General features: G+C 43.8%; 2 protein-coding genes and 1 pseudogene across 6 annotated transcripts in view; 2 read left to right on the top strand and 1 right to left on the bottom strand.

Moving 5' to 3' along the window:
- The window catches only part of GNB4 (G protein subunit beta 4), a 54116-nt gene extending 36261 nt beyond the window's left edge, over positions 1 to 17855 (top strand). For both annotated transcript variants that reach the window (XM_075556072.1, XM_075556071.1), the window contains 6 exons: positions 629 to 692; positions 2573 to 2735; positions 4058 to 4124; positions 4228 to 4429; positions 4825 to 5041; positions 9782 to 17855. In XM_075556072.1, coding sequence (XP_075412187.1) covers positions 629 to 692; positions 2573 to 2735; positions 4058 to 4124; positions 4228 to 4429; positions 4825 to 5041; positions 9782 to 9888 — 820 coding nt within the window. In that variant the 3' untranslated portion in view covers positions 9889 to 17855. The remainder of the gene's footprint in view (positions 1 to 628; positions 693 to 2572; positions 2736 to 4057; positions 4125 to 4227; positions 4430 to 4824; positions 5042 to 9781) is intronic.
- On the top strand, positions 16104 to 16217 carry LOC142455797 (small nucleolar RNA SNORA70; annotated as a pseudogene).
- A 2476-nt stretch (positions 17856 to 20331) lies between the features above and the next one.
- The window catches only part of MFN1 (mitofusin 1), a 39827-nt gene continuing 34902 nt past the window's right edge, over positions 20332 to 25256 (bottom strand). For all 4 annotated transcript variants that reach the window (XM_075556067.1, XM_075556070.1, XM_075556068.1 and 1 more), the window contains exons 17-18: positions 23740 to 23874; positions 20332 to 22365 (exon numbers count right to left, since the gene is read on the bottom strand). In XM_075556067.1, the coding sequence (XP_075412182.1) occupies positions 22284 to 22365; positions 23740 to 23874 (217 nt within the window). In that variant the 3' untranslated portion in view covers positions 20332 to 22283. The remainder of the gene's footprint in view (positions 22366 to 23739; positions 23875 to 25256) is intronic.

Genomic DNA, 25256 nt, shown 5'->3' with positions numbered 1-25256 from the left:
CAACTGCCCTCTGGCCTGTTTTCTGCCGCTCCTCGGCACGCTTCAGTCACTTGAGTGTGTAAGTAGCTTCTCTCCCACTTGGCAGAAGTGGGTCTAAAGAACAGGAGGCCTGGCCTGCATTGTACTTAATAATGCATGGGCGAACTCACTGTTGACGTTTTTAGATTGAGTGAAATACAATTGTTAGGCTTTTATACTCTGCTGTTAAATTTCAGTGACTCAACAAATACTGATCCAGGCAGCTAATCCTGTACCAGGACTGAAATACTGCCACCATGACAAAATTGAATCATCAGCCAACGCTTTTAGTGCATTGCTCAATTTTGCATTGAAAATTTGGGGCATGCATTCAGTTTTCTTCCCCCAAAGTTTGATTGGAACACAATTCACATATCATACAATTGAATAGTTCATTGAATCACCACCGCATCTATTTAGAGCCCCGCCCACATGGTCGGTTTTTTGTTTGTTTGTTTTGTTTTTTAATGCTGGGAGAATATGTTTTGATATCCAGTTAATTCGAATTTTTGTTTTTTCTGTCCTGCGCTGTTCTACTCTGATGAATGTGTAACTAATTTAAACCACTTTCCCCTCTCAGTGTCAACCTGTTCTTGTGTTTGTTTTCCAGGCTGCTAGTCAGTGCTTCCCAAGATGGAAAATTGATTATTTGGGACAGCTACACAACAAATAAGGTAGCATTTCACTGTCCTCCTTCTCAACGCCCTGGTCTTTGCTTGGTGGCCATGGGCTCTTTTCTTTATTCTGCTTAAGACTTAACTTGCTCTCTGGGAGAAATTGGTCCCATCCAGATTCTCACTGTCGTCTGAGCGCTTGCGTTTTTATTCCCAAGGTCAACTACAGGAGTCTTATTCGGTGTGTTTTACTTGAGTCTCATGTTTTATACCAGAACATTAGAAAGCACCGTACACCATTTTTACATGTAAACGTTCCTATTCCAAATATGACAGTGATGCTGTTTTTATTTCTAGCTGTAGTTAAGCCAATGGCTAGTTTAAAGCTTTTCTGTGGTCTATTTAGATATCGATTGGAATTTCTGGGCTGCTGAGAAGATGTAGTCGATATGTTAGAAAGTGCTTAGATTGGTTGGTGGTGAAAGACTGGGGGGTAGGGGGCTTTGAAATAGCTTCAGGGGTACTTCCACAGACTAGAGCCATTCGATTCTGGGGAGCCTCCTATCACTATTTTAGTTGTTGTTATTGTTAAGTGGTTGAAGACATTCGTTTGTGAAATAGGCACAGGCTAGCCAACATCATTTTGTAATTTGTTTTTCTGTGTTAATTAGCATTATCCTGCCTATCTCTTGTTCATAAAACCAAATAATTTTTCCTTGTTTTAGCCATGTATTTTAAGTTAAATGAGAACACAGCAATAATTCAGTAATGTGTTGATTCCTCCCGTGAACAATTTATCCTTGTTCACAGATTATATTTCATAATGTGTGTGTGTCCTATAGGGAGGCCGAGTGTCAGAACAGGCTCAATAGCAATGAGTTTGGATGGGTGTGTCTGTGGTGGGGGGTGTTGGTTTTTTTCCCATTTTGTGGGAGAAAGATGAGGCTTCCTATTCTACAGATTTACAGCTTGGAAACGCTTAGGGGCAGTTTTACTTTGTTGAATCAGATCATGGAGTTGGAATCGACTCTATGGCAGAGTTCACATTTTCTATTAAAAGAATGATTTTTGAAAATGCATATATTTTGTGTGTGTGTGTGTTTGAAGTGAAGGTTATATGAGCAGATTAGACTCTCATTTACATAACTCTTGTACACATTGTGCTGTGACATTGGGTTCAGTTTTAACAATGTGTCAGCCTTCTTGTTGTTTCTTCTGTCTGTTCTGTCCTTGCCTTCTCCTCTTTGCCTTCGGGTCATTTGATCTCATACAGTTGGTTGTTTAAGGAAATTCCTCAGGGGTGTGCTTTATAAGCCCCCCCTATTATTTACCTGAAAGGAGCCCTGTGGGAGTGACTTCAAGTTCAAGTTCAGAGCATCCCCCAATAGCCTCAGGGGTTCCTCTGGTCTCTATCAGTCTTGCAAGTCTGATCTCTGTTAGTAATTTGAGTTTGGAGCTAAGTCTCCACCCCCCATTCTCTCCAGGATCTTCTCTTGTATCTTTGGTCACCCCAGTTGGTAGTGAGGGGCACTGATCTCGGCCTAGGATCTTCTGATCTCGGCCTAGGATCATGTGGGTTGACTGTCCTGCGAACTCGTTTGAGCCCTGGGTTTCCTTCACTCTCTTTTGCTGCAGAAGGACAGCCATCAACAGTTCTATCTTAGATGGTCACTTGCAGGTATGAAAAGAACTCTTCTAAAATCCCAGCGGTGTGGTGACACCCAAAAAAGCAATCTGCATTTTTATGTGGATTGGCATTTTTCTTTTCCTAGCTTACTTTCTAAAGCTACTGCCATTTTTACTTTATTTGGCATAGCATTTATCGTTGTCTTTCACGGTTCGTGATATTTGCTTCTGTGGAAATCATTTGAGAAATCCCTGCTGGCAATGGTCGTCGAGTCCTCATCTGTTCATCTTCACATATCGCCTTCGTTCTGCAGATGCATGCCATCCCTCTGAGGTCCTCCTGGGTGATGACCTGTGCGTATGCTCCCTCCGGAAACTACGTTGCTTGTGGCGGGCTGGACAATGTCTGTTCGATATACAACTTAAAGACCAGGGAGGGGAACGTGAGAGTGAGCCGAGAGCTACCAGGTCACACAGGTGAGTCCCACTCAGGCTCTCCTTACCTGCCGGACAAGCGGCTCCGGGAGAATGAGTGACCCCTTGTGCTCAGCTGGCGAAAGGGGGGTCGTTAATTGGCCATAGAGTGGGAGTTGGGCATCTCTACTCAATTACCAAACTGAAGCTGTGTTTGAGGAGCGTGTTTCTGGCTCAGGGCGGGGGCTGCGCTTCTGTCAGGAGTGACTGGCAACAGATCAGGGTGACATTTGTGCAACACGAGAGTGCAGCAGATGTCACTGATTTGTACACCCAGCACATGGCTGGCAGGGCCAATGCTTCTTAGAGGTGTTTACCACAATGAAGGATCCGAATGTCTTTGCGAAGCCGTTCATTGACCACGTCCATGTGCACTGCCTGACTCCCCGCGAACACCCTGTCGTCCAGTGGCGTCCTATAGGCTGAGCGGTGCTCATGGACAGTTAACTGTCTGACCTCTTGGCAGCACTACTGGCCCATGCAGCTACCGAATCTCTCCTGGGACCTTTGCCCATATTTGGAAGCCCCGGGGCAGGCTGAGCCCGCAGATGCCCCACGTTCAGGAAGCCTTCCCTCGAGCTGCGTTTCTCACTGCTCCCAAAATGTTCTTACCTGTTTCTCCAAGCTGCTTCCCTAGCACCATCGAGGGCAGCCTACGGTGCTGTGTGGCAGGGCATCTCTCCCTCCTGGGTCCTGACCCAGGAGCCGTAGCAGCACGGTGGCTAAGAATCAGCTGCTCACTGGAAGGTTGGTGGTTCAAACCGAGGGCAGTCTGCTTCTGGACAAATTTCAGCCTCGGAAACCCTCTGGGGAAGCTTGACTCTGTCCTGCAGGGTTATTATTTCATCGTTGGAATCCACATGACAAAAACAGCGAATCATCCTAGGTGACCAAACCCCAAACCAAAACGCACCGCCCTTGAGTCTATGCCAACTCACAGTGACTTTCCGAGACGGTAGTTCTTTACAGGAGCAGATGACCCCGTCGTTCTTCTGAGGAGCGGCTGGTGATTTTGAACTGCTGACCTTCCAGTGAGCAGCCCCACACATCACCACAATGCCGCCAGGGGCAGGGAATTACTCAGCTTCCTGACTTTCAGAGTGCCCCGCTCAAGTGCCATGGACACACTCAGTGCCCGAGACAGGCTTTTCTAAGAAAATGGGGTTGCAGGCAGCTTACGGCGAGCAGTTACCTGTAGAGCCGTGGCTCTTACTGACAAACAGCCGCTGCCTGGGCGCGATGGATTTTTAAATGCACTGTCCTGATTCACATGGTAACTGAGCCATTCCGTCAACCGTACCCAAATGTGCCGCTCTCTGCTCTAGGCTACCTGTCCTGCTGCCGCTTTTTAGATGACAGCCAGATTGTAACAAGCTCTGGAGACACGAGCTGGTGAGTTCATGTCAAAAGGCTGCTGCCTTGGGTGCGCTGTGGCAGGGGCCAGCGTAAGAGAGAATAGCCACCCATGATCTCGGTCCTTCGTTTTGAATGACAGTGCCCTCTGGGACATCGAGACTGCCCAGCAGACCACCACGTTCACCGGCCATTCTGGAGACGTGATGAGTCTGTCTCTGAGCCCTGACATGAGGACCTTCGTCTCCGGGGCCTGCGACGCGTCCTCCAAACTGTGGGATGTTCGCGATGGAATGTGCAGGCAGTCCTTCGCGGGGCACGTGTCCGACATCAATGCTGTCAGCGTGAGTGGACCCTGGTCTGTGCGTGCAGCGTGGCCCACCACCAGGGGCGGTTTTTAAAGCAAATGGCTTTCCAGGGTAATAAAGATTTGATTCAAGACAAATGGGAAAGTGTGAATCCCAAAGGCCTGGGGTTTGATTTGCAATTGGACAGTAAGTTGTATTTTCAAATTGGAGCCCCCAGATCAGTTTGCCCAAACAAGGGGGCCAGGGGTGCCCACAGCATTGGACTCACTTGACCATAGCCCTTTATCTCGGGGGTGGAAGAGAATGAGCAAGCAGCTGTTTGGCATGAGGTATAATGGGGTGGGGGATGTCTGTGGGTACGCTGCCTGCCACGAGCATGGTGGACAACGTGATACTGCTGTGGATGAGATGCTCCCGTCTCTTCTTCCTAGTTTTTCCCTAACGGATATGCCTTTGCCACTGGCTCGGACGACGCCACCTGCCGGCTCTTCGACCTTCGTGCGGACCAGGAGTTACTGCTGTATTCACATGACAGCATCATGTGTGGAATCACTTCTGTCGCCTTCTCGAAGAGCGGGCGCCTCCTGTTAGCCGGCTACGATGACTACAATTGTAACGTGTGGGACACGCTGAAAGGAGACCGGACAGGTGAGCTAGCAAGGGCACAGGAGGCTCGGTGACCTAGTTTGGTCAGGGAGCGTGCCTCGGCGCAGGGGCTTGGCCCCTGGAGCTGTGCGTAGGGAAAGCCCCGTGGCGTGCCCCTGTCATGTTGGTATTTTGTCGCTCTCCCACAACCGGTCCCAGGCCACACACTGCCTGTATGGCCCGTGCCTAAACTGTAGCATGGAGATCTATGTTTGTTTGTTTAGTAAGTTCTTTTTTCCCATAATTTTATTGGGATCTCTTACAGATATTACAACAGTTCATAATTCAATTAGACAAAGCATAATTGTACAATTACGGCCACCATCATTTTCAAAACATTTTCTTTCTTCTTGAACTCTTTGATATCAGCTCCCCTTTATCTCCCCCCTCCCTCCGCAACCAGGAGCCCTTATTCTTATATTACAGTTCTGATTATTATTATTATTTTTAATAGATATATTTTGCCATGTCTTCCACCATCCACTGTACCCATTCCCCTGTAATTCAGTTATCCGTTCCCCTTGAGTGGAGTTACTCAGTCTTTCCTGCTCTTGGTTTGTTTGGCCAGTTTTAACATCAGGATGGATAGGAAACAGGACCCAGGATGGCCTGTTTAGGAAACTGTAGACCTGCCAAGCCTCTTCCTGCTTCCAGAGCGGGCCTGGTGTGGGACGGGACCTGGGCCCGCCATCTTCCTTGCAGGCTGGGGACTCTCCTGAATGGAACATGAGTCTAATTTCTTCAACTAAAAACACACACACACACACACCCTCCCCCCCCTCAAGGAATCAAATAGTCCTCATGGCTCGTGACCCCGAAGTGGCAACCGTGTGACTGCAAGCCCAGCGGGCGCTCCCTGAGACGGTTGTGGTGTTAGCTTGCATGTATTTAAAATGGGTGCTGGGGTGGCTGCTGCCTGCTCTTCCCCCTTTGCTCGGTGGTCTGTGATTGACTCGGGCTCTCAGGTGGAGCTGTGGTCGGCCGCTTGAACCCCCCGCCCAGGGGCCAGAGAATGGCACTGCTCTGGCAGAGTCACCGGCCAGTTCCCTCCTGTCCTACAGTGTTGCTGTGTGTAGGACTTGGCTCCACGGCCCTGGGTTTGGGTCCTGCTGATGAATTAACTCATTAGCCAGGATAGGGATTAACTTTCCTTAGCATCCCTGCTAAGAAGCACAGCCACGGCCTTCTCAGCCCCGCTGTTTCCATGTAGGTGCCGACTAGTTTGTTCAGAACAACACTCCCTGTTTACACGAGCGCTATGTACTGGTGAACCATGAGGTATGCGGTGACTTCGTTCGCTATACAGCTTTATCATACATATGTATATATATATACACACATGTGTATGCACTTATTTATTCTGACCCCCTCTGAAGTTTAATTTGATGGGGGGGCTGGTTGGTTGTTTGTGTGTATGTTTCTCACTAATGCATCCTCAAACGTTCTGTCTGTCGTGATGTGCGCTCTTTCACAGACTGTCCCAAGCATTCAGGGCTCATTCAATCTGGAAGTCAGCCTGCAATATGGGCCTCATTTCTTTGCACGTTTTTCCCTCCCATTTTCTTCTTCTTTCTCTGGGACGCTTATAATTTTTAGCTTGAACTCCTTGGACTTGTCCTTTGACTTTCTTCCTATATTTTCTTCATCTCTCTTCTTTCTCTTTTGACTGTATATTCTAGAAGGAAATCCTCACATTTTCTTCAATCTCTGTTCAGTTTTCTTTTTTCTGCCATCTCCGTGAGAACTATTTTGAGTCTTTATAGGGATGTGTATTTTGAATGGCATCTGTTCTTTTTAAAATAAATAGCCTTTTGCTTCTCTGAGATTATGAATGATCATTTCCATAAGTTCTTTGAGCACCCTACTGTGTCTTTCAAGTTGATTTTTTATGGTTTCATTTAAAGTTTTTTCCCGCTCTTATTAACTTTGTCTCCTACCTTTGTTTTTGAAGTATTACCCCCCCCCCAAAAAAAAAAAAGTCTGTGGCTCTTAGATGCTTGCTCGTGTAAGAGCACTGTCGATGCTTGGCAGCTCGCTGCGTGGGCTGGGTGCACTGACTGTAGACCACAGGGCAGGGTGAGCTGCCCGGCATTCACCGAGGAACTCGCTCAAGGTCTTCTTGCCTTGGGCTGCTTACATTGCCGTGGGGGGCCCTCCGTCTTCCTATGGGGAGTCCTTGAGTTGACTGGCAGAGTTTGGGAGGAGAGTGGCGCTGGAGTGGAGCAGGACGCACAATTGGCCCTTCTTAAAGCAGCAGTGTTTCACCAGTCTCAGCTCTAGTTAACAACAGGCTCCGGTTCCCTGGCTCCGGCAAGCATCTCCTTTCGTCCCTTCATAATGCAGGCTTACTGTAGCTCCGCTTTGCCGGCTGCACCCCACCTCCTGGTTCCACACTAGTCTCTGACCCGCTGTGGGGCTCCGCAGCGTCATTCTGTACTTGGGGTTTTGAGTTCAGCACCTTGGAATCCACTGAGTCACCACTCTTCAGCTTGAAAACTGTTGTTGGCATCAGCTGCCCCCACACGCTCCCTGTCTCCCTGGGATTATGGGTCCCTTTACAGGCAGGTTTCTCTGTGAAAGTGGTATCAGTGTGCCCAGGGATTGTTTACAACCTCTCCTACGAGACTGCAGCAAACTTCAGTTCTGCCCAAAGCCAATAACTTGTGTAAAGAATCAAGTGTTTTGCCTGGATTGAGTCAACTAGTATCATTAACAAAATGAGAATACTTTTGTCTTGTACATTTTTAAATGTATGTGTGAACTTCAGTTTTGTTTTGTGTACAAGCCGATTTTAAGTTCACCCTACTGGGATTTCCGCTCATTCCTAAACCTTGATTCATGAATTACTAATGAATTCACTTCTCCCACTTAATTTGGAATATTTCATCACAATATTCAGTGAGATAGTTACTTTATTGTGCCAGCCTGGCCGATAAACACAAGTGGGATTAATTTAAAGGCAGAGAGATAAATGGCTCAGTGAGCCTCGCTTTCTTATCTCTCGCTCTTTGATCATAGGACTAGTGTGCGGCTGCCTTGCTTGCTCTGTGCCTCAATTTGCAAGCTACACTACCTTGGGACACCTAACCAGTGAACTGTGTCACTTTAATTTGAGGTCCCTTTAAGACTTGCCTCGCCAGAGAATTGGAATGTACATCTCTGGAGCTGGGGACTGAGGGTTGGTAACCTGCCTTGCTATTTGCTGCCTATACTGGGATAGCCTATCTCTCTCTACAGAGGACTACCTGGCGGTCCTCACGACTTGAAGGACTGCCAGTGTCTCACAACTCTCTCATGGGAGTGAGTTGCAGTGAGCCATTTGTACTGCTTTATAATTTAACTGTTCATTTCTTGTATTATATATCTATCTATCTGTATATAATCTAACAGTTCACTTGTCTTATATATCAATTCATCTTTATAAATATATATATATATAAGTATCAGCAATCTGGTTCTCTCTAGAGAACCCTAACACATTTCAAGTTCACCCTACTGGAATTTCCACTCATTCCTAAACCTTGATTCATGAATTACTAATGAATTCACTTCTCCCACTTAATTTCGAATATTTCATCACAATATTCAGTTTTTGCATTTCATCCCATCATGGGAATTTGCCCATTGCCACCAGTTGTCACACTTGGAGGTCAGACCCATAAACTCACTGCCATCGCATCAGTTGTGCCTCTTGGAGACCGGACAGGACAGGGTAGAGTTTCCCCTGTGGGTTTCCGAGACTGTAGCCCTTTATGGGAATCAAGAGCCTCATCTTTCTCCAGTGGAGCAACTGGTGGTTCCCATCGTGGAGGCACTGAGAGAATGTGGACAGACAGGGTGGCCTTCTGCTCCTGAGCGTGAATGACAGTGACACGCTTAACTATACAGAGATAACTCAAGGTCAAACAAAGTATAGTAACAAAATATAGTAACAAAAATTGAGAATATATGTTTTATTTTATACTCTTGTCACATGGAGTCAGAGTCAAAACGTACTCAACACCTAGAACCAATTTTTCTTTTAACTTGTATCAAATTCCTTTATAATATTGGATAATAATTCATTGTCTACTGTGTGCTGCTCAGGTATCAAGTGAGTTCAACTTTGGTGTGTAAAATAAACTAAAACCAGATGGGTTTGAAGGTTTCTGAAAGTTATAACCATCCACAATTTATCTGCTGCTCATTCCAAAGTCTGAGAGTCAGTAGAATGTAGGCAGATGGCCTTGATATTTTTGAAAGGGCTGGTACGAGGCAAGTCCATGCTCATATTTTTGTGGTTCTCTTGGTAAAAGACCATTTCACTGGACATCACTGACAATTTTGCGTTTATGTTAGAGAACGTAGCCTCGCTCCGTAGCTGCATTTGGACTGCAATACAGAATGAACGTATAAGAAATGTAAAATAAAGTTCTTCTGGGTTACTTACATGTAAAAACAACAACAAAATTGTTCTCAAAGAGCCTTTCAAAGATTAAAAGTGTCAGTTTTCTGCACTTAGATGTAAAATCAACAATAACATTGTTCTCAAAGAACCTTTCAAAGACTAAAACTGCCCATTTTCAGCACATCTGAAGCTTTTCAGTATTTTAAGGATGTGTTCCGCTTATGCCTGGTCCTCCATTTCTCCCCTTGGAGGAACCTAATTGTCAACCACTAGAGAGGCACATATTAGTTGAATGCTAAAGCCCCGCAGTCTTTTTCTTCGCCCTAAGAATGTATTTGTTCTCTTCTGTTCCGTAGGTGTCCTGGCTGGTCACGACAACCGCGTCAGCTGTCTCGGTGTCACTGACGATGGCATGGCTGTGGCGACAGGCTCGTGGGACAGTTTTCTTAGGATCTGGAATTAACAGTGTTGTGCGTGTTTCCTGTTCTCCACTGACCCCTGGAGAAATCAATGCTACAGCCTATAGCTGTGAAAAAATGTCGACCTTATATTTCCAGGTGGAGATATTATATACAAAAAACAGCTTTCTGTAAATAACAAAAAAAAAAAATGTGGGGGGAAAAAAAGGGCAAAGGTGCTTGCTCAGATCAAAAGGATCGGTGTGTTCATCCGGAGAGTTTGGTTAATTTAGCCTTGAACTTTCACTTGTCCTCAAAATCCGAATTCTTTATTTTGTGTAGAACATCACACACACATTATTGCAGCCAGGGTCATGTTCGATTGTATGCATTTGCATTTTTTTAAAGATCTCCTTTGGTAACTTGGTAAGCACGAAGAATGTCCTGTCTGAGTTTGTGATGGTCGACCAGGCACGGTAATGGAGGGACGGGGTATTCTATGTGTGAACTTACATGTGAAGAAAATCCCTTTGAATTATGACCATCCTTTTTAATCTGGAAGAGATCAGGACCCAGTGCAGTATGCGAGTGCTGGCGGGTCTGGCTGCTCTCAGGTGGGTGCTCAGGATAAGCGTGACTTCCTGGCACACCCCTTGCCATCCGTCAGTCAGTCTCCATCAGTGCTAGCTGCTCTGAGGACCTGCGCACAGAGCTTGCTCTGGGCCATCTTCCGCACACATCAGGAACTTGAACTAGTAGAGAGCAGTGGCGGCACATACATGGGCCTGGGGAATTCTCAAAGGCTGGTGGTTATGATCAAAGACATTTGAGTAACCCTCCGAATAGCCATTTTGCTTTTTGGGTGTTCCCTATATTTTTTTTTTTTCTGAAGCTGAGTTAGTAGGCCACGCATGGCTCACACATTTGGTCAGTATTCAGATGATCGCCGCATCTGAGGAATCCTAAATTTCTCTGTCAGCATACTTCCAAGTGGGGAGTCCAGTGCACTAGTGTTGTTTCTGAGAGAAGCGTTAAATTTAACCAGTCCCTAGCCCTACTTTGTCTCATGATTTTTATGTCCATGCAATTTAAAGCCTGAATTGATGTAAAGGATCTGAGCCTTCACATTTCTTAAAAGTATGGAAGCTTTTTGCTGTTCGGTGAGATTTCTTGCTTAGCACAAAAGGATGCTTTCTGAGGGGTTTGCTTCCGAGAGTGCCCAGATCTCTGCCGCCTCAGTTTAAACCTAAAGAAAAACTCATGAAGCAATTCACAGTCTCAGAACTACGTGGTGGAATCCCTTTAGTGGTCAATAGGATACTGTATCTGAATTTTAAGCAATTTTTCTCCTTGGATTTTGTCTTATAAATCTTCATGATGGACACTAGAAGGTTGCTGGTCTTGATGGTGACAATGTTAAGTCACACATTAGAAGTGCTTAGAAGTAGTTTGTCACATTGTAAACTGTTTTAAGATATTGTTGGGATGGGTCTTTGTTCACCTTTGATTGTAACCTAAACAATCTCAAGTATTGCCTATGTAGAGTCTCATTTTTGTATCATGTACGTGCTACTTAGGAGGTGCCATTTTCTTTATTATGGTCAATTTTGTATTAGAGAAATAAAATGGCCAAAAGGTGATTTAGGACCAACACAGAATCTTACAGATGGCAGGCATGACTGTATATTGACATTTTGGGTTAGGTTTCTACGAACTTTTTGCTATTAATGTTTACTTGTGGACTATTTATATCTTTTCTAAAAGAACAGCACTTTGAGACAAGGCCCAATTTTAAAGGAAAAAACTGGAGAAGGGGGAATTTGCCCCGCAGCTCAGCAGTTTATTCCAAACTCTTTCGCAAGTAATTCCGCTCTAAGCAAAACATTTTATATATATCTTCTTTACTTTAAATATTTTCCCAGTAACAAGATAACTTTAGTCAGAGAGGAGCAGACTTTTATTAGTGTGCCTAAAGGGAGATGTTGAAAATGATTTCCTTCATTGACTCTGGTCCAGGCAACTGAGAACCACAATTGAAAACTTGTGACTGATTGTACATGTGACAGAGTGGCAACAGAGTAACCTCAGTATGCCAGTTGTCCTGTGCTGCTATAACAGAAGTGCCACAGATGGTAGCTGTAACAAACAAATTCATTTTTCCATAGTTTAGGAGACTAGAAGTTCAAGGTCAGGGTAATGCTTCTCTGTCGGCTGTGGAAGACAGCCCTGGTTTCTTCAGCTGTTTCCCGGTTCCTAGGCATCCTGTTTGGGGTGACATTGGTCATCCCACAGGTTGGCATCATCCTCTTGTTTAATCTCTCTTATAGCTCAAAAGAGATTGAAGACACCCCTGACAGTAATCCTGCCTCATTAATATAACAAAGCCAACCCATTCCCAAATGGGATAAGAACCACAAGCAGAGATTAGGATATACAACACATTGTGGAGGCACGCGATTCAATCGTAACATTCCACTCTTTGGCCCTGGAAAATTCACATCCTGTCACAGCGTCCCAAAGTGTTAAACCAGCTCCCATCGGAGTTCATAATCTCGTCTTCTAAATCAAATACGACTGAGACGTGAATGAAGCATGCTCCATCATGAGCCCCAAAACTCTTGTCACCTGAGAGTGCCTGTGACATTTAGACTTCAGGTTACCTGGTTCCAAAACACAACGGTGGAGCAAATGAAAGCAATCAGAGAAGGAAGAGGGTGCACCTAGCAAGGCCCAGACTCAGAACCTTTTCAAGGCTTGAAATGGTTTTTTCTCTTTAAGGCGTTTGGGGAATTGTCCCCACGCCAGACTGTGGGTTAGCCAAGCCCTCTGGCATCTAGGTGGGGGCCCCTCCCCCTGGACTTCGGCTGTGCCTTCTAGGCCTGCTGGAATGGTGAAGCTTCTCGTCCACTTGGCGTGGACAAATGTGGATGGTACACCTAATAGCAATCCCACTCGGACTGGGCAGGTGATGCCCCAATCTTTGAAACCTGGGAGGCCGAAGACCCACCTGTTGAAACTGAGAAGCCCATGTTCCTTCCAACAGGTCTGCCGATCGCCAAGCTGCACACCAGTGCCTTTGTCTTGAGGACGGGGGGACGTAGTTCAGATTTTGTCCGTTTTTTCCCCCTTTTTCATTACTTTTATTGAGGGATCTTATATCTCATCACAATCCATACATCCATCCATTGTGCCGTGCACATTTGTACATATGTTGCCATCATCATTTTCAAAGCATTTTCTTACTCCTTGAGCCCTTGATATGTTTTTTTCCAGCTCTGTCTTCTTAAGTTTAAATTGATAGGTTTTCTGCCAGGGTAGTTCGTTCCATCACTCCCAGGCTCAGTGTCTTTTAACAAATAATCGTGTAGTCTCTTCCTTGGTGAGCATTCTAACACAGGTCCTTAGTTGATACAACAATTTGCCAAATCATTACATTGTTTTCATTTTGCAGATGTGTGTGTATATGTGTGTGTGTGTGTGTGTAGAGTTAAGAAAAAAATTATTTAAATCATTTTATTGGGGGATCTTACACTCTTAACAATCCAAACATCAATTGTATCGAGTGCATTTTTACATATGTTGCCATTGTCATTTTCTATTTGAGCCCCTAGGATGAGCTGCAGAATTTGTTTTTAAGTCCATTGTTTCTTCTCCCATTTTGCTATAAGCAGCAAGGAGAAAGCGATCAGCTTTTGGGGTGCCCAGAGTGCTTAGTGCATCAACTTAATGAAGTACCACTTTTCTTTATTATGGTCAATTATGTATGAGTAAAATGGACAAAAGGTGATGAAGGACCAACGCAGAATCGCACCATGCTAGTGGGGAACATATCGGCAGGACACCCCAGCACACTGGAGACTGCAGTGATTGCTATTTTATGGACGTCAGATTGGCTAGTGGGACTGCCCAAATGAAAGGAAGACACAGCCATGGTGCCAGTTACGCGATAGTACTTGGCAAGGTTGGGGTACAGGGCTCCAGGAGACTGGCCTCAAAACCGCAAGGAATGCCTGGTGCGGTTTCTCTCATAACCAGAATTTCTGGGCCCAGAATCAAGGAGTGGAAATGGGAGTGGCGCTATTCCCCTTAGTGACTCAAAGAACATTTGCTTCCTGTCCCTGTGACCCCGTGCTCTTTGGAGCCAGAGGATCCAAATGGAGGAGTGCTCCCACCCTGAGACCCAGCACTGCTTCCATTGAACTGGAAGTTAAGGATGTTACAGTGTGGACTGTTGAGCTTGTTCCTGGGCTGGTGACCAACAGGAAATCAGACTGATAGTATATAATGCAGGTAAAGAACAGTATGCCTGGGCCGTTGAAGAGAAGATCTTCTACAGCCTCTCTGGTACTACTGTGCCCTGTGATTAGTCATTGGAAAACTCCAGCAACCCAATTCTGAAATGACTACTAATCGCCAATCCTTGCAGCAGTGGTTCTCAACCTTCCTAATGCCATGACCCTTTATTACAGTTCATGTTGTGGTGACCAAAAACCACCATATAATTATTTTCATTGCTACTTCATTAACTTGCTGTTATAAATCATAATGTAAATATCTGATATGCAGGAAGTATTTTCCTTGTGACAAATTGAACTAAAGCATAGTGATTAAATCACAAAATATGTAATTGTATATTGTGAAATATTTCTAATTACAAATAAATGATTTTGTCTTGAAGCATGGTGTAACATGGGTACCAGTCTTCACGCCGGGTACTCATATGTGGGCGTATCTGCATGTGAGCGGACCCGCCTGGAGATGGATAGAGGAGCGGTGTCTTTGTTCCTAAGACCATATATGTTTCTGGAAATATGTATTTTCTGATGGGTTTAGGTGAACCCTTGAAAGGGTCGTTCAACCCCCAAAGGGGTCGTGACCCACAAGTTGAGAGCCACTGCCCACCAGAAATTCAAGCCAAATTCAGAAGAGGATGTAGAATGACAACAGATGGGTCTTGACTGGGAGCAGAGAATACCACAAAGATGGTTACCTATTTCACTGATGATCCAAAGGCATTTCTTTGGCTGTGGACGAGCACAAATTTGACTAACACTGTGAATCGGAACCCCATTATGATCATGTGGAGCCTGTACAAGGGAATGCTTCGTATTTTAAAATTAGAAGAGGTGTGTGGCAGAGTTGTATCCTTTCGCCATACTTGATAATAATCCTGGAATTTGGACCACATGAAAAAGAGCAGGGCATGAATGGGAGGCTCATCAACAATGTGTGATAAGCAGATGACAAGACCTTGCTTGCTGAAAGCTAAGACGACCTGGTGAAGATCGAAGGCTACAGTCTTCAGTATGGATTACTAATCTCACAACGAGAAAAATCCTCACTGGACCAATAGGCAACATTATGATAAACGGAGAAAAGATGGAGATCTTTATGGATTGTCTTGTCCTTGGATTTAGAATCAACACCCACGGAAACAGCAAACACTTAAGTGATGTATTAAACTGGGCAAATATGCTGCACATGGAAACCTCTTTAAAGCATTGAAGAGCCAAGATGTCACTTTGAGGATTCAGGCGTGCCTGCCTTAAGCCATGGTATTTGCAATGACCTCCTGTGTTGTGTGTCGTGTGCAAGAGCTGGACAATGAATAAGGAGACTCAAGAACCGATGCTTTTGAATTATGAAACTAGTATAGAATATGAAACAGCTGCTGGGCTGCTGGCAGAAATGAACATGTCTGTCTTGAAAGCAGCACAGCCAGGCGTACCTGAGAAACGATGGCAAGACTATATCCCACTGACAACATGTTACCAGGAGGGACCACTCCTTGGAGACGGACAACACACTTGAAAAAGCAGGATCAAAGTGAAAGAGGAAAACCCTGGACAAGGTGGGTGGACACAGTGGCTGCACCAATGGGCTCAACAAGCAATGATTATCAGGACTGGGCAGCATTTTGTTTGTTGTGCGTCGTGTCACTGCAAGTTGGAAACAACGTGACAATAACTAACCTCATAACTAGACCAAGAACCACAGCTAGCTGAGGTGTTTGCTGAGGCTTAAGGGATTATGAAATGGGTGGTAAAGGGTAGTTCTGCCAGCTGTGACTGTAACTACCCAGTTGCAGACACAAGGACTGTATAATTGTTACATGCTTTCCTTATACATGCACGTGTGTTTGTATACAAGATTCTAGAAGTGCATGGGAAAATGGAGTTAAAAGAAGGTTCCCAAAAACCTTTTTAAGACCTGTCACACATATATAATACATACACCTGTACATTTTTTCTCCCTTGTCATGTTACTTATGCAAGAGGTACTACAACCAGTTAAGCTGACCTCTGTCCTTCCCTTTGGGAGCTGGTGTGCAGTGACTGCAAGCCACAGCCTCCTCAATGGTGTATAGTTACTCCAAGGGACCTTGGAGACAGCCTTTTCTGCTCCTTCATGTGACTGCTGATCTATACTGCCCCTAACCTAGGCTCCACACAGGTGTGCACAGTACCTGTGGAAAAGCCCACGGTCCAGTGGCCAGAATGCCCATCATTTGCGTCACCACACTTCAAAACAAAGACAATGTGATCAATTTGAAGCCCTACGAGGACCAAGTTCAAGATCACTTGGGCATCAGAACTATCTCCAAGAAATGGGGCTTCACCAAGTTTAACGGTGAGGAGTTTGAAGACGTCACTGAGAAAGCGCCTCGTCCCAGATGGTTGTGGAGTCAAATGCAGACCCAACACCGGCCCCTTGGACAAGTGGCGGGCCCCGCATTCCTGAAGCCTGCCGGACCGCTGTTCACTGATGGGAGTTGCTGTCTTTCCCCTCCAAAAAATGAAGAGATGTAAATGGAGCTAGTGTGCTTTCGTCTGTACGTGTTAGGTGTATTGTTTGGCGTAAGTCTGACTTTTTAATTATAGTTTCTACTTTAGCGATTATGTAAGTTTTAAGGAGGTGTGTTCAGGCACCAAACTTGACAGTGGACAGTGACTGCTGTGGTGTTAGGTGTTACTTTGTCTAGGTCACGATTGTAATCATCCTTCATTTTATACTCTGGTGTACGGGGAACTTCTTTGGGAGTGTGGCCTGCAGCCAGCATTTTGGTCCCTTTGCTCTGCATTTGACTCGTCATCTCTGCTTCTGAGGACATGGGCCAGCATCCTGCCCTTGCACCAGATTGTGGGGTTTGCCAGCTCCCACAGCCCCCATGAGCCAGCCCCTTTCCATCGACCTGCTGGTTTGAGTTTGTCATCCCTTGTGACCACAGAAGTCAGAAGCCTCAACCTGAATCGATGGCTTGCCAAGCTGCATGACTGTGAACCAGTTTCTTGAAAACTTTATATTTACACGTGTGCTTCCCAGCTTTTCCTCCTCTAGCGAACTCAAGCTAGACACATTACATTAGTTACTTTACAAGTTAAGCTTCTGCAAGTGATAGAGGTTCACATTTCTAAACATTTTAATTTATTTGCAGTTTGAGTTCAATTGAGTACCCATGTAATTCTGTGCACCAGACTTCCTGAAATCAATGCCTCTTATAATAGAGAGACATGGTATAGTTTGACTCAGTTTATTTAAAGGCTAAAAATGTGGCCACGTGTCATTTTTAGGAATTCCTATCATAAAGAATACAGCAGTTACCTGTTGCCTATTCTTTAAAAGCCAAAACCAAGCAAGCAGTGTACCTTAACATTCATTTAAATCACTCCATTAGCTCACTAAATCTGGCAAGAATATTTTCAAGGCACATATTCTTTCCTAAAACTAAATGATTGCTGAGTAGCTCGGGAAGTTCAATTCAAAAACACTTGCTCAAGAGCGCACTTCTTGAAATCAGTTGGAAGACAAGCATTATTGGTCTGCTAACTACAAGATCAGTGGTGAAAACCCACCAGCAACCGAGGAAGATGAGGCAGTCCACTCCCATAAAAACGTACAGCCTCAGTTACACCTTAAGAGGGTTATGATGAGTCAGTATCAACTGGTTGATCAGCCTCATTTCTCAATTCTATTAGGAATTTAGCTGAAACACCCATCTTCCCCCAGCTCGTATCAGCTTCATCTTCATAAAGGCAAAGATCTGGGCTCAGTATTTCAACTGGGTGCATCCTAGTAGGCACCTCTTGTTATTGTAATTTTGACAGCACCGTGATCCTAGACGTACTGGTTGTAGGTACTTGTGGAAGTGAACCCGTTATGAGAGAAATGAATTTAAAAAAATCAAATTGAACCCAGTTGACAAAGATGAAATGTTATTAGGTACAATCATTATAAAATTTTCTAGTTTTAGCAATTTGTTTTCGAACACTGCCAGTTAATGTGTCCACATTACTGCCAATCCTAACTCTGCTCCTTGGATGTCCAAAATCTAGTAATAAATTAAGATTTTATCCATTTAAAAAAACTGAAGAAGCCTTATGTACTGCTTAATAGTGAATGCCTCACATCTTAAACTGTGTCTGAAAGGCATGGACACTGACACAGGCCCCAATGTGCCTGGCATGCTAATACTGAAGGTGTAACTTTTTATTCTTTAGGGAATCAGAGAACTGGGCTTTTGAATTTTTATTGTTTATACACTATGCTTAGCATTTTCTTTCCTGGTTGAGTGAGTCCACAAGTTTTTAAATTATTTCTTAAGTCCTGCTAAAATTGCTTAAACCATTTAGTTATACCACCTTGCTTATGTGACATGTAGCTTACAATGCAGTGACTAAAATGGGTGTTGAGATTAGATGCAGAACAAGGAGCATTTCAGATTTTGTTGCCTCAATGTGCTATATGAAGGGGCTTCACTACAGTCCATGGAAAAGTAGCATTTTAGAAAAACGTTTCTACTTTTTTAATCCCGTTTAAGAACTATTGGCTACAGTAGCATTCATGAAGCTGGTTTGCAGTAGTTTGTGTAAGCTAGGACTCCCGTTTTAAACAGTAAGTTACTGACAGATCGTGCGTCTTGTATTGAGCAAATTTGTATGCATGCATGCTGGCAAAATTTCCAGTCTTTTTTATAAAACCCAATGACTGATGTTAATAGACTAAAGTTAGGCTGATAGACCATTACGATAAATGTGATGTTACTAAGTGGTGTTAAGTGTGCCCAATAGCTTTTTCTTTTTAGCGTTACTGGCTTCGGTGATAAACTTGGCACAGTTCGGGCTTTTCCCTCTTCTACACAATGGTGCTCTTTCCGACTGTCTTCAAAACATATGAGCGCGTGTGCTTGCATAGCTTATCCAAAGGCATCCACCTTGTAGGGAATTTTTTTAAACAGTTGATGCGTATTAGATTGCTGTTACAGCCTTTGACTGAAATGGTTCTGTGTACTTGTGGCTAGTTGACTGTGAAAGTAGCAGTAATGTTAGGGGAAAGGTAGACACGCCAGAGCAGTGGTTCTCAACCTTCCTCGTGCCGTGGCCCTTTCACAGTTCCTCATGTGGTGGGGACCCCAACCATAAAACTGTTTTTCTTGCTACTTCATCACTGTCATTTTGCTGTTATGAACTGAGCGACCCCCCAAGGGGTCGCAACCCACCGGTTGAGAACCGCTGTGCTGGAGTAAAGCTTCTGGAAGAGCTTTAAGCCAAGCCAAGGACACGCTCGTGCCAAGACTCAGTGTGTTTACTTAGATCTTCTCTTGCACAATGACTCATTTATTTGTATAGTAGCTCAATGAAATAATGTGGCTGTGATTTGATATTGTCGTCAATAAAGCATTCTTAACCACATTTCATTGTCTTAAGCCAGTATTTTATGCTCACCCCGAATTTGTCTAAACAAATTCTTCATGAAAAATGCATTGGGAGACAGACTAGATCGCTCCAGACCAGCCATTTGAGAACCAGGAGCTTCTTCCTGGGTGTCTGCTGAAAGAACACACTTTTAAGTCAAAAGCAGAATTAAGCCACCTTTCGCCTGGAACTGCTTTAGTTTAATTTGGTTTCGTTCTGCAACCGTTCTACTGCTTATATTGACAGGGTGGTGGTTTAAAAAGAAGTCTTCCTGTTTTCATGTCCCCAACACCCCGAGGGAGCAGGGGCAGATTCGTCCCACACTGGCTGCACAGAAACAGTGAGGGTGACACGGCAGCTCTGCTGTTGCCCAGGAACTGACTGTCACTGAAACGGAGTGATTGGTCAGAGGGGTTCACGATGCTTTCTGGCTTTTGTCTTGATTCATTTCCAGCATTTAAGTTTTTGCTTTATTTTTCAATTAGCATGAACGTATGAAGAGGCCGAAGTGAAGAGCACAAGTAATGGCCTCGGGGGCACTTGTGGTGCTCTGCTGACTGGGAACAGAGCTCACACACGCCTTTAGTGGCAGGACTAACAAGGACCACCTATCACAGTGCTCCCCAAGAAGGTCTGTAAGACCCAACGTACTTACGCTCACTCACGTCTGAAACACTGCCAGCTGCACTAAAAAACGCCGTGAACAAAGAAAAGCCAGTCTACTCAGGACCACTCACTGCCCACAGTAAAAATGACCAAAGATGAAAAATCTCTAAATGCCAGCATAAATGTGCCATTATCAATGCATGTATCAACTACCAGGCAATCAGGTTTGTTTTATTTTCTCACTGCAATCTTGCATTTTTTAAAAAGTACTATTTTGTAAAAAGTTTGTTCATACAAAGTTTATAAATAATTCTGAAAACATACATAGTAAATCAAGTATATGAGCAATTACCTTGGACCACATCCACTGTAAATCACATCATTTCTGGCTAATTCATGGGCTTGGTACTTATCTTCAGGCATAAAGGGTAGGGTTTCATCATTTCAGTGTTTTATTTCCAACATTCATTCGTTTTCAATAGGACCAGGAAGGAACTACATGTAAACAGTGATGGAAAACTTTCTACACCAGAACGACTGTATCGTATCGTAGATCCCTCAACTTTAATGTGCATGCCCATCACGTGGAGGTCTTGCTAAACAGATTCACTGGGTCTAACATTTCTGACAATTTCCCAAACAAAGCTGACAATCCAAGGACCAAACTTCAAGAACCACTAAGGTCACACTAAACTACCCGCTGCTTCACAGGGTCAAGGTCTTGAATTTGCAGTGCCACCCAGTGTTGGACATCAGCTTTTCATGTTACTGTTGCTGGTGGCCTGACCCATTAATAGAATTATAAACCAACAGCAAAAACTGTAATAGTCACCGGCGCTCCAATACTGCATCTTATTTAATCTCACTTGCATAAAAGTATTTTTGCAAGTCTTCTATAACCTAAACAATGTTAGTCTTTCAAGATACCTTGAAAAATCAATTGCACCTGCTTTGAAAAGTTCAAACATCTAGGATCCCAAAAGGCACAGATAAGGAAGTGCTAAGCAATTCCATCTTTCTTGTGTGTAACAGAACATAAGCTGTACTTAGCCAAACAGACCGTGTCCCTAGGGATGCTGGATTTCTAACAAGCTTTTAGGTGGCGCTTTATCTGCTGGTCCTCAGACTACATTCTGTACACCAAGACTTCAGAATGATGTCATTAAAAAAAAATTCCAATGTAAGTTCCAATCAGTTTTCCATACAGACATAATACCCCTATAAATATTTCAATAAAGAATGCATTAGTCATTTGTAGCCTGGACCTGGCCATTTCATAAAATAAAAGTAAACACCTCTCCTGAGAGACAAGCTGCCACTACACAGAAGACCTGCCTTCTGAAGAACTGCTCTTGCCCATTACTGTCAGCACCCAGAACCCAGGCCTCCCTTATCTCCGGATGTTTTCCTGACTTCAAGCTCTACAAGGAAAACAGAGAGAAGCTTCTCTTCCTGGAATCAGTTGATGAAGCACAACTGGAAACATTTCTTCAGAAGCACACCAGTGACTATTTAGATCCAGATTAGTGGCTACGTATAATAACAAACTTTTATGTTGTTTTATATCAGCTTTAATGGGAATCAAAGGGAGTAAAAACAGCACATTTATTAGTGGTTTACATTACTGCCATGACAGCAAAGGTGACTGTAACTTGAATAATAAAACACCCTAGAACATTCCATTTTCCTCCTTGGTGACTAGAGCAAGGCTACTGATAAACAAACCAGAAAACCATTCCCATTAAAGTAGGCATCAAAAATTAGTTTTGAGAAAACAGATGAGCCTTCTCTAACTCCTGGATGCCAGGAAGCAGAGCTTTTCAGAACCAAAACAAAGAAAGCCCTACCTACTGAAGAGCTCACGGCCCACCCCCTCAGGGGTGTACTCGGCTGGTTCTGTTGCTTTTAGATGATTGGCTATTTTAAAATAGTAAATGATTTGGCCTCTTATTTACCCCGAATTAAAACTAAGGACAGCAACACATTATAACACTCCTCCGGAACACAAACACCCTGAGACAGCATTACCAGAATCTGCACAGGGTTTGTGGCGTAGGTAAAGTTAGTATAATTCATATTTAAAGTCATTTCATAAAAGTTATAACTACTGTTCCAATCTTCCAAATTCTTCTCCTCTGTGGCGATCACGGAAGCAATCTCTCTCAAGATTTTTCTTCACTGCTTGAATGTAGAAACTGCTTAGCAAAAATTTCCAGCTCATTTTCAAGTTGAACAGCTTTATTTCTAATTAAAAGAGAAAACATGCTCAATTATTGTAAAGGTCAATAAAGAAAAACAAACAAACCAACAAGCTCAGGAGCCAACAAGCTCTATTTTATCTGAAGCCGCAGCTAGCAAGGGACTGTATGTCCTGCCCTAGCCCTCCCTGCAGGACACACCCGGTGTTCAGGTCCCAGAAAGTTAAAGCGGGACAAGAGGCAGAACTTAGGATTCCAAACTATCATGGTATTTGGTTTTCAAAAAATGTTTCTCTGTTAGAAAAAAAAATAATTAGGAGATCAAAAATACTACAATTCAAAATAAAAAATTAAAGAAAAATTAAGATACCAATCTTACCAAAACAAAATGTTATGGGGCACACACAGTTTCTCCAGATGTGAAGGGCAGATCTGGGGTGCTCTAACTTAAATAAAAGAGAAACCAGGAAAGAAGGAGCTTTTCCCATGGGAGGGGCTGGTGGGTGAGCGACGGTGGTGAGAGTCAAGTGATAGGCAGTCACCTTTTCCAGATTCTGAAACAGGTGCGGTGAGCAGGGGACTGCTGATTATGGGTCAGATACTACCGAAACGGTTTACCGTATGTCTACAATTCGGATGTCAAGGTCAGTCCCTTCAAATTGCAAATACCGGCTATAAAGTTTGGGCATGAGTAACGTATACGCAGCTTAAGCGCTGGTAAGAGAGTAAGTGAAGCTCAGTGGTTCGCCACACGTGCAGGGGAGCCAGCTACTGGGCACCAGAGCGGAAAGTCAAAGACCCATGGTGACACTTCTCATCTTGTCCGCAAAGGCAAACATTTAGATCTAAGGAGCCCATTAATCATGTTACGTTAGAAAATCTGTATTAAGAAATCTCATTTACTTTTTGTGTCAAATTTAAGTATACACAACATTTCCTAATAAGAAAACAGCTATGTAACATAAAAACTGAAAGTCCACATACTTTTCATTCGAACTACTCTAACAGGGACTCTCATAGAGCCTAACTATGAGCTGCAAGTACAGAGCTCCAAACTTGTTTTAACCAGGCAGTACATAGGAACCCAGCTGTCAGGCGCCGTTGGCTTTGTTAGGTGCCGGGGGTGGTTATGACTCACAACGAGCCCAGGCACAACAGGGTGAAGCACTGGGCCAGCGTCACAACTGACACTTTGTCAGTCCGTTCATGTGGTACTGTCCTTTTAACGACTCGATTTTGTTTTCCTGTTTAGAAATCAGTTTTCATGAAACTGCAAACACGTGGAATTCATTTTGAGTTTTAGACTACGCTAGGGGAGAAAGCTCCGGTGTCCGTGAAAATTTGCAAGTGCTCCCACACAGCTGTATTTTGTAATGAGACCACTGAAATGTCTGTGGTATTGAGAACTTGGTTCAAATACCGTAAGAGCTTTGAATTATTTTGTATTTTCTCCAACTGCTCTATTTCTTTGGATAATCGAGCAATTTCTTCTTCCAGATGTCTCTGAGTTATATCGACTTGTTGGCACAGGCGTGCAAAAGTGGTAGCCATCTCCCTTAAAACAAACAAACAACATTTTATTAGCAGCCATGTCTTCAAACAAGTAAGCTTTCATTTAATCCTTAGATAGAAAGGGACCACAAGTAGTAAAAAGTAGCTAAAATGTAAGCTATATCAGAGACCACTGCTGTAATAAAAAGAGGTATAGCATTTTTGAAGCTTAATAAAGATGATAGGCTTAATGTCACCTGGTCTCAAGAGACAGCACTGCCTCTTCTCTACAGCTTCACAAGTACACTACAAAAAGACAGATGATGACTATTTTTCTTTTTCCAGAAGCACAATTACCCTGACCCTGCTATAAAAATTACCAATGAAAAAAATTTTTTTTAATGATCAATGACCAAGAACGGGGGGAAAAAGTCATCACCTAATATTGCATTCGGAGAAATACTTTAAATCCTGCTAAAAGTCAGCAATGCGAGGAACAGATTAGCCCTCCTCTCGGTGTGAGCCCGCACGTGTGCCTTCCTATCTGGGAGCTGACAGTGGTGTGTGTGGCCCACCTCGGCACTTTTCCCTGCAACCATTTTCCTGGGAATCTTCCTCTATTCCCTGGTTTATTTCCTTCCCAAATGAAGTATGTTTCACTATTTTAACATTTCTCTAAAATTTAAACAAATATTTAGATAAACAATTTTAACTGAATGATTACTTTGGCTTTCCTCCAGTAGAGTGTAAAGTTCTGCAAGAGGATCAGATTACTTCGTACACTGTATCTCCCTCACTCCTAGCAGGGTTGTCGCACGGTGTGCAACTAACAGATGTTTGATGGTCAAATAAATGGAGAGCTAGCCTCAGTTTACTCCTGGGATCCTCAACTGATTTTTAAGATGCAGGTATCTTTAGTACAAACAGGGATTCTCCTAGGAGCACTTTAAATGTTTAGTAAATGAATGATTGAGTTTTCAAATCCGTGGCCTCCTACTTCCATTCTTCAAAGCTCTAATTCTGATTGTGTATCTAAAATAAAGGTTAACTTGTTTCTCTACCACTCCACACACACCAGAGCCAAGTGACTTTTTCTAGAGCTAAGTGTTGATTGATACCATCACTCTCAGGGTTTCTTCTAGTAATAAAACACCCAATTCCTACACATCCAGGGCCAGTCTGAGCTAGACTCCAGTGCACCCTCTTTACGTGCACATGCCACACAGACCCGCTCTCGTGTTTGCATCACATTCGTGCTCCCTCCCCTCTTGCTGCTGGTTGTGCTGTCTTCTCTGCCTGCACTGTCCTACAGTGTGTGTTCAAACCATCGTTTCAAACTGGGTCCGAACACTTCAGTCATGGCCAAAGAAGCAAAATAATTTGTAAACTTTAAGAGTAACCAGGCATAATAACTACAAAGGAAAAATAATGGACACCCTGCTAGAA

Source organism: Tenrec ecaudatus, chromosome 8 (assembly GCF_050624435.1).
Source record: "Tenrec ecaudatus isolate mTenEca1 chromosome 8, mTenEca1.hap1, whole genome shotgun sequence".
Taxonomy (NCBI): domain Eukaryota; kingdom Metazoa; phylum Chordata; class Mammalia; order Afrosoricida; family Tenrecidae; genus Tenrec; species Tenrec ecaudatus.
Note: the sequence above shows the minus strand (reverse complement) of the source record. Positions and strands in the feature narration are given on the sequence as shown.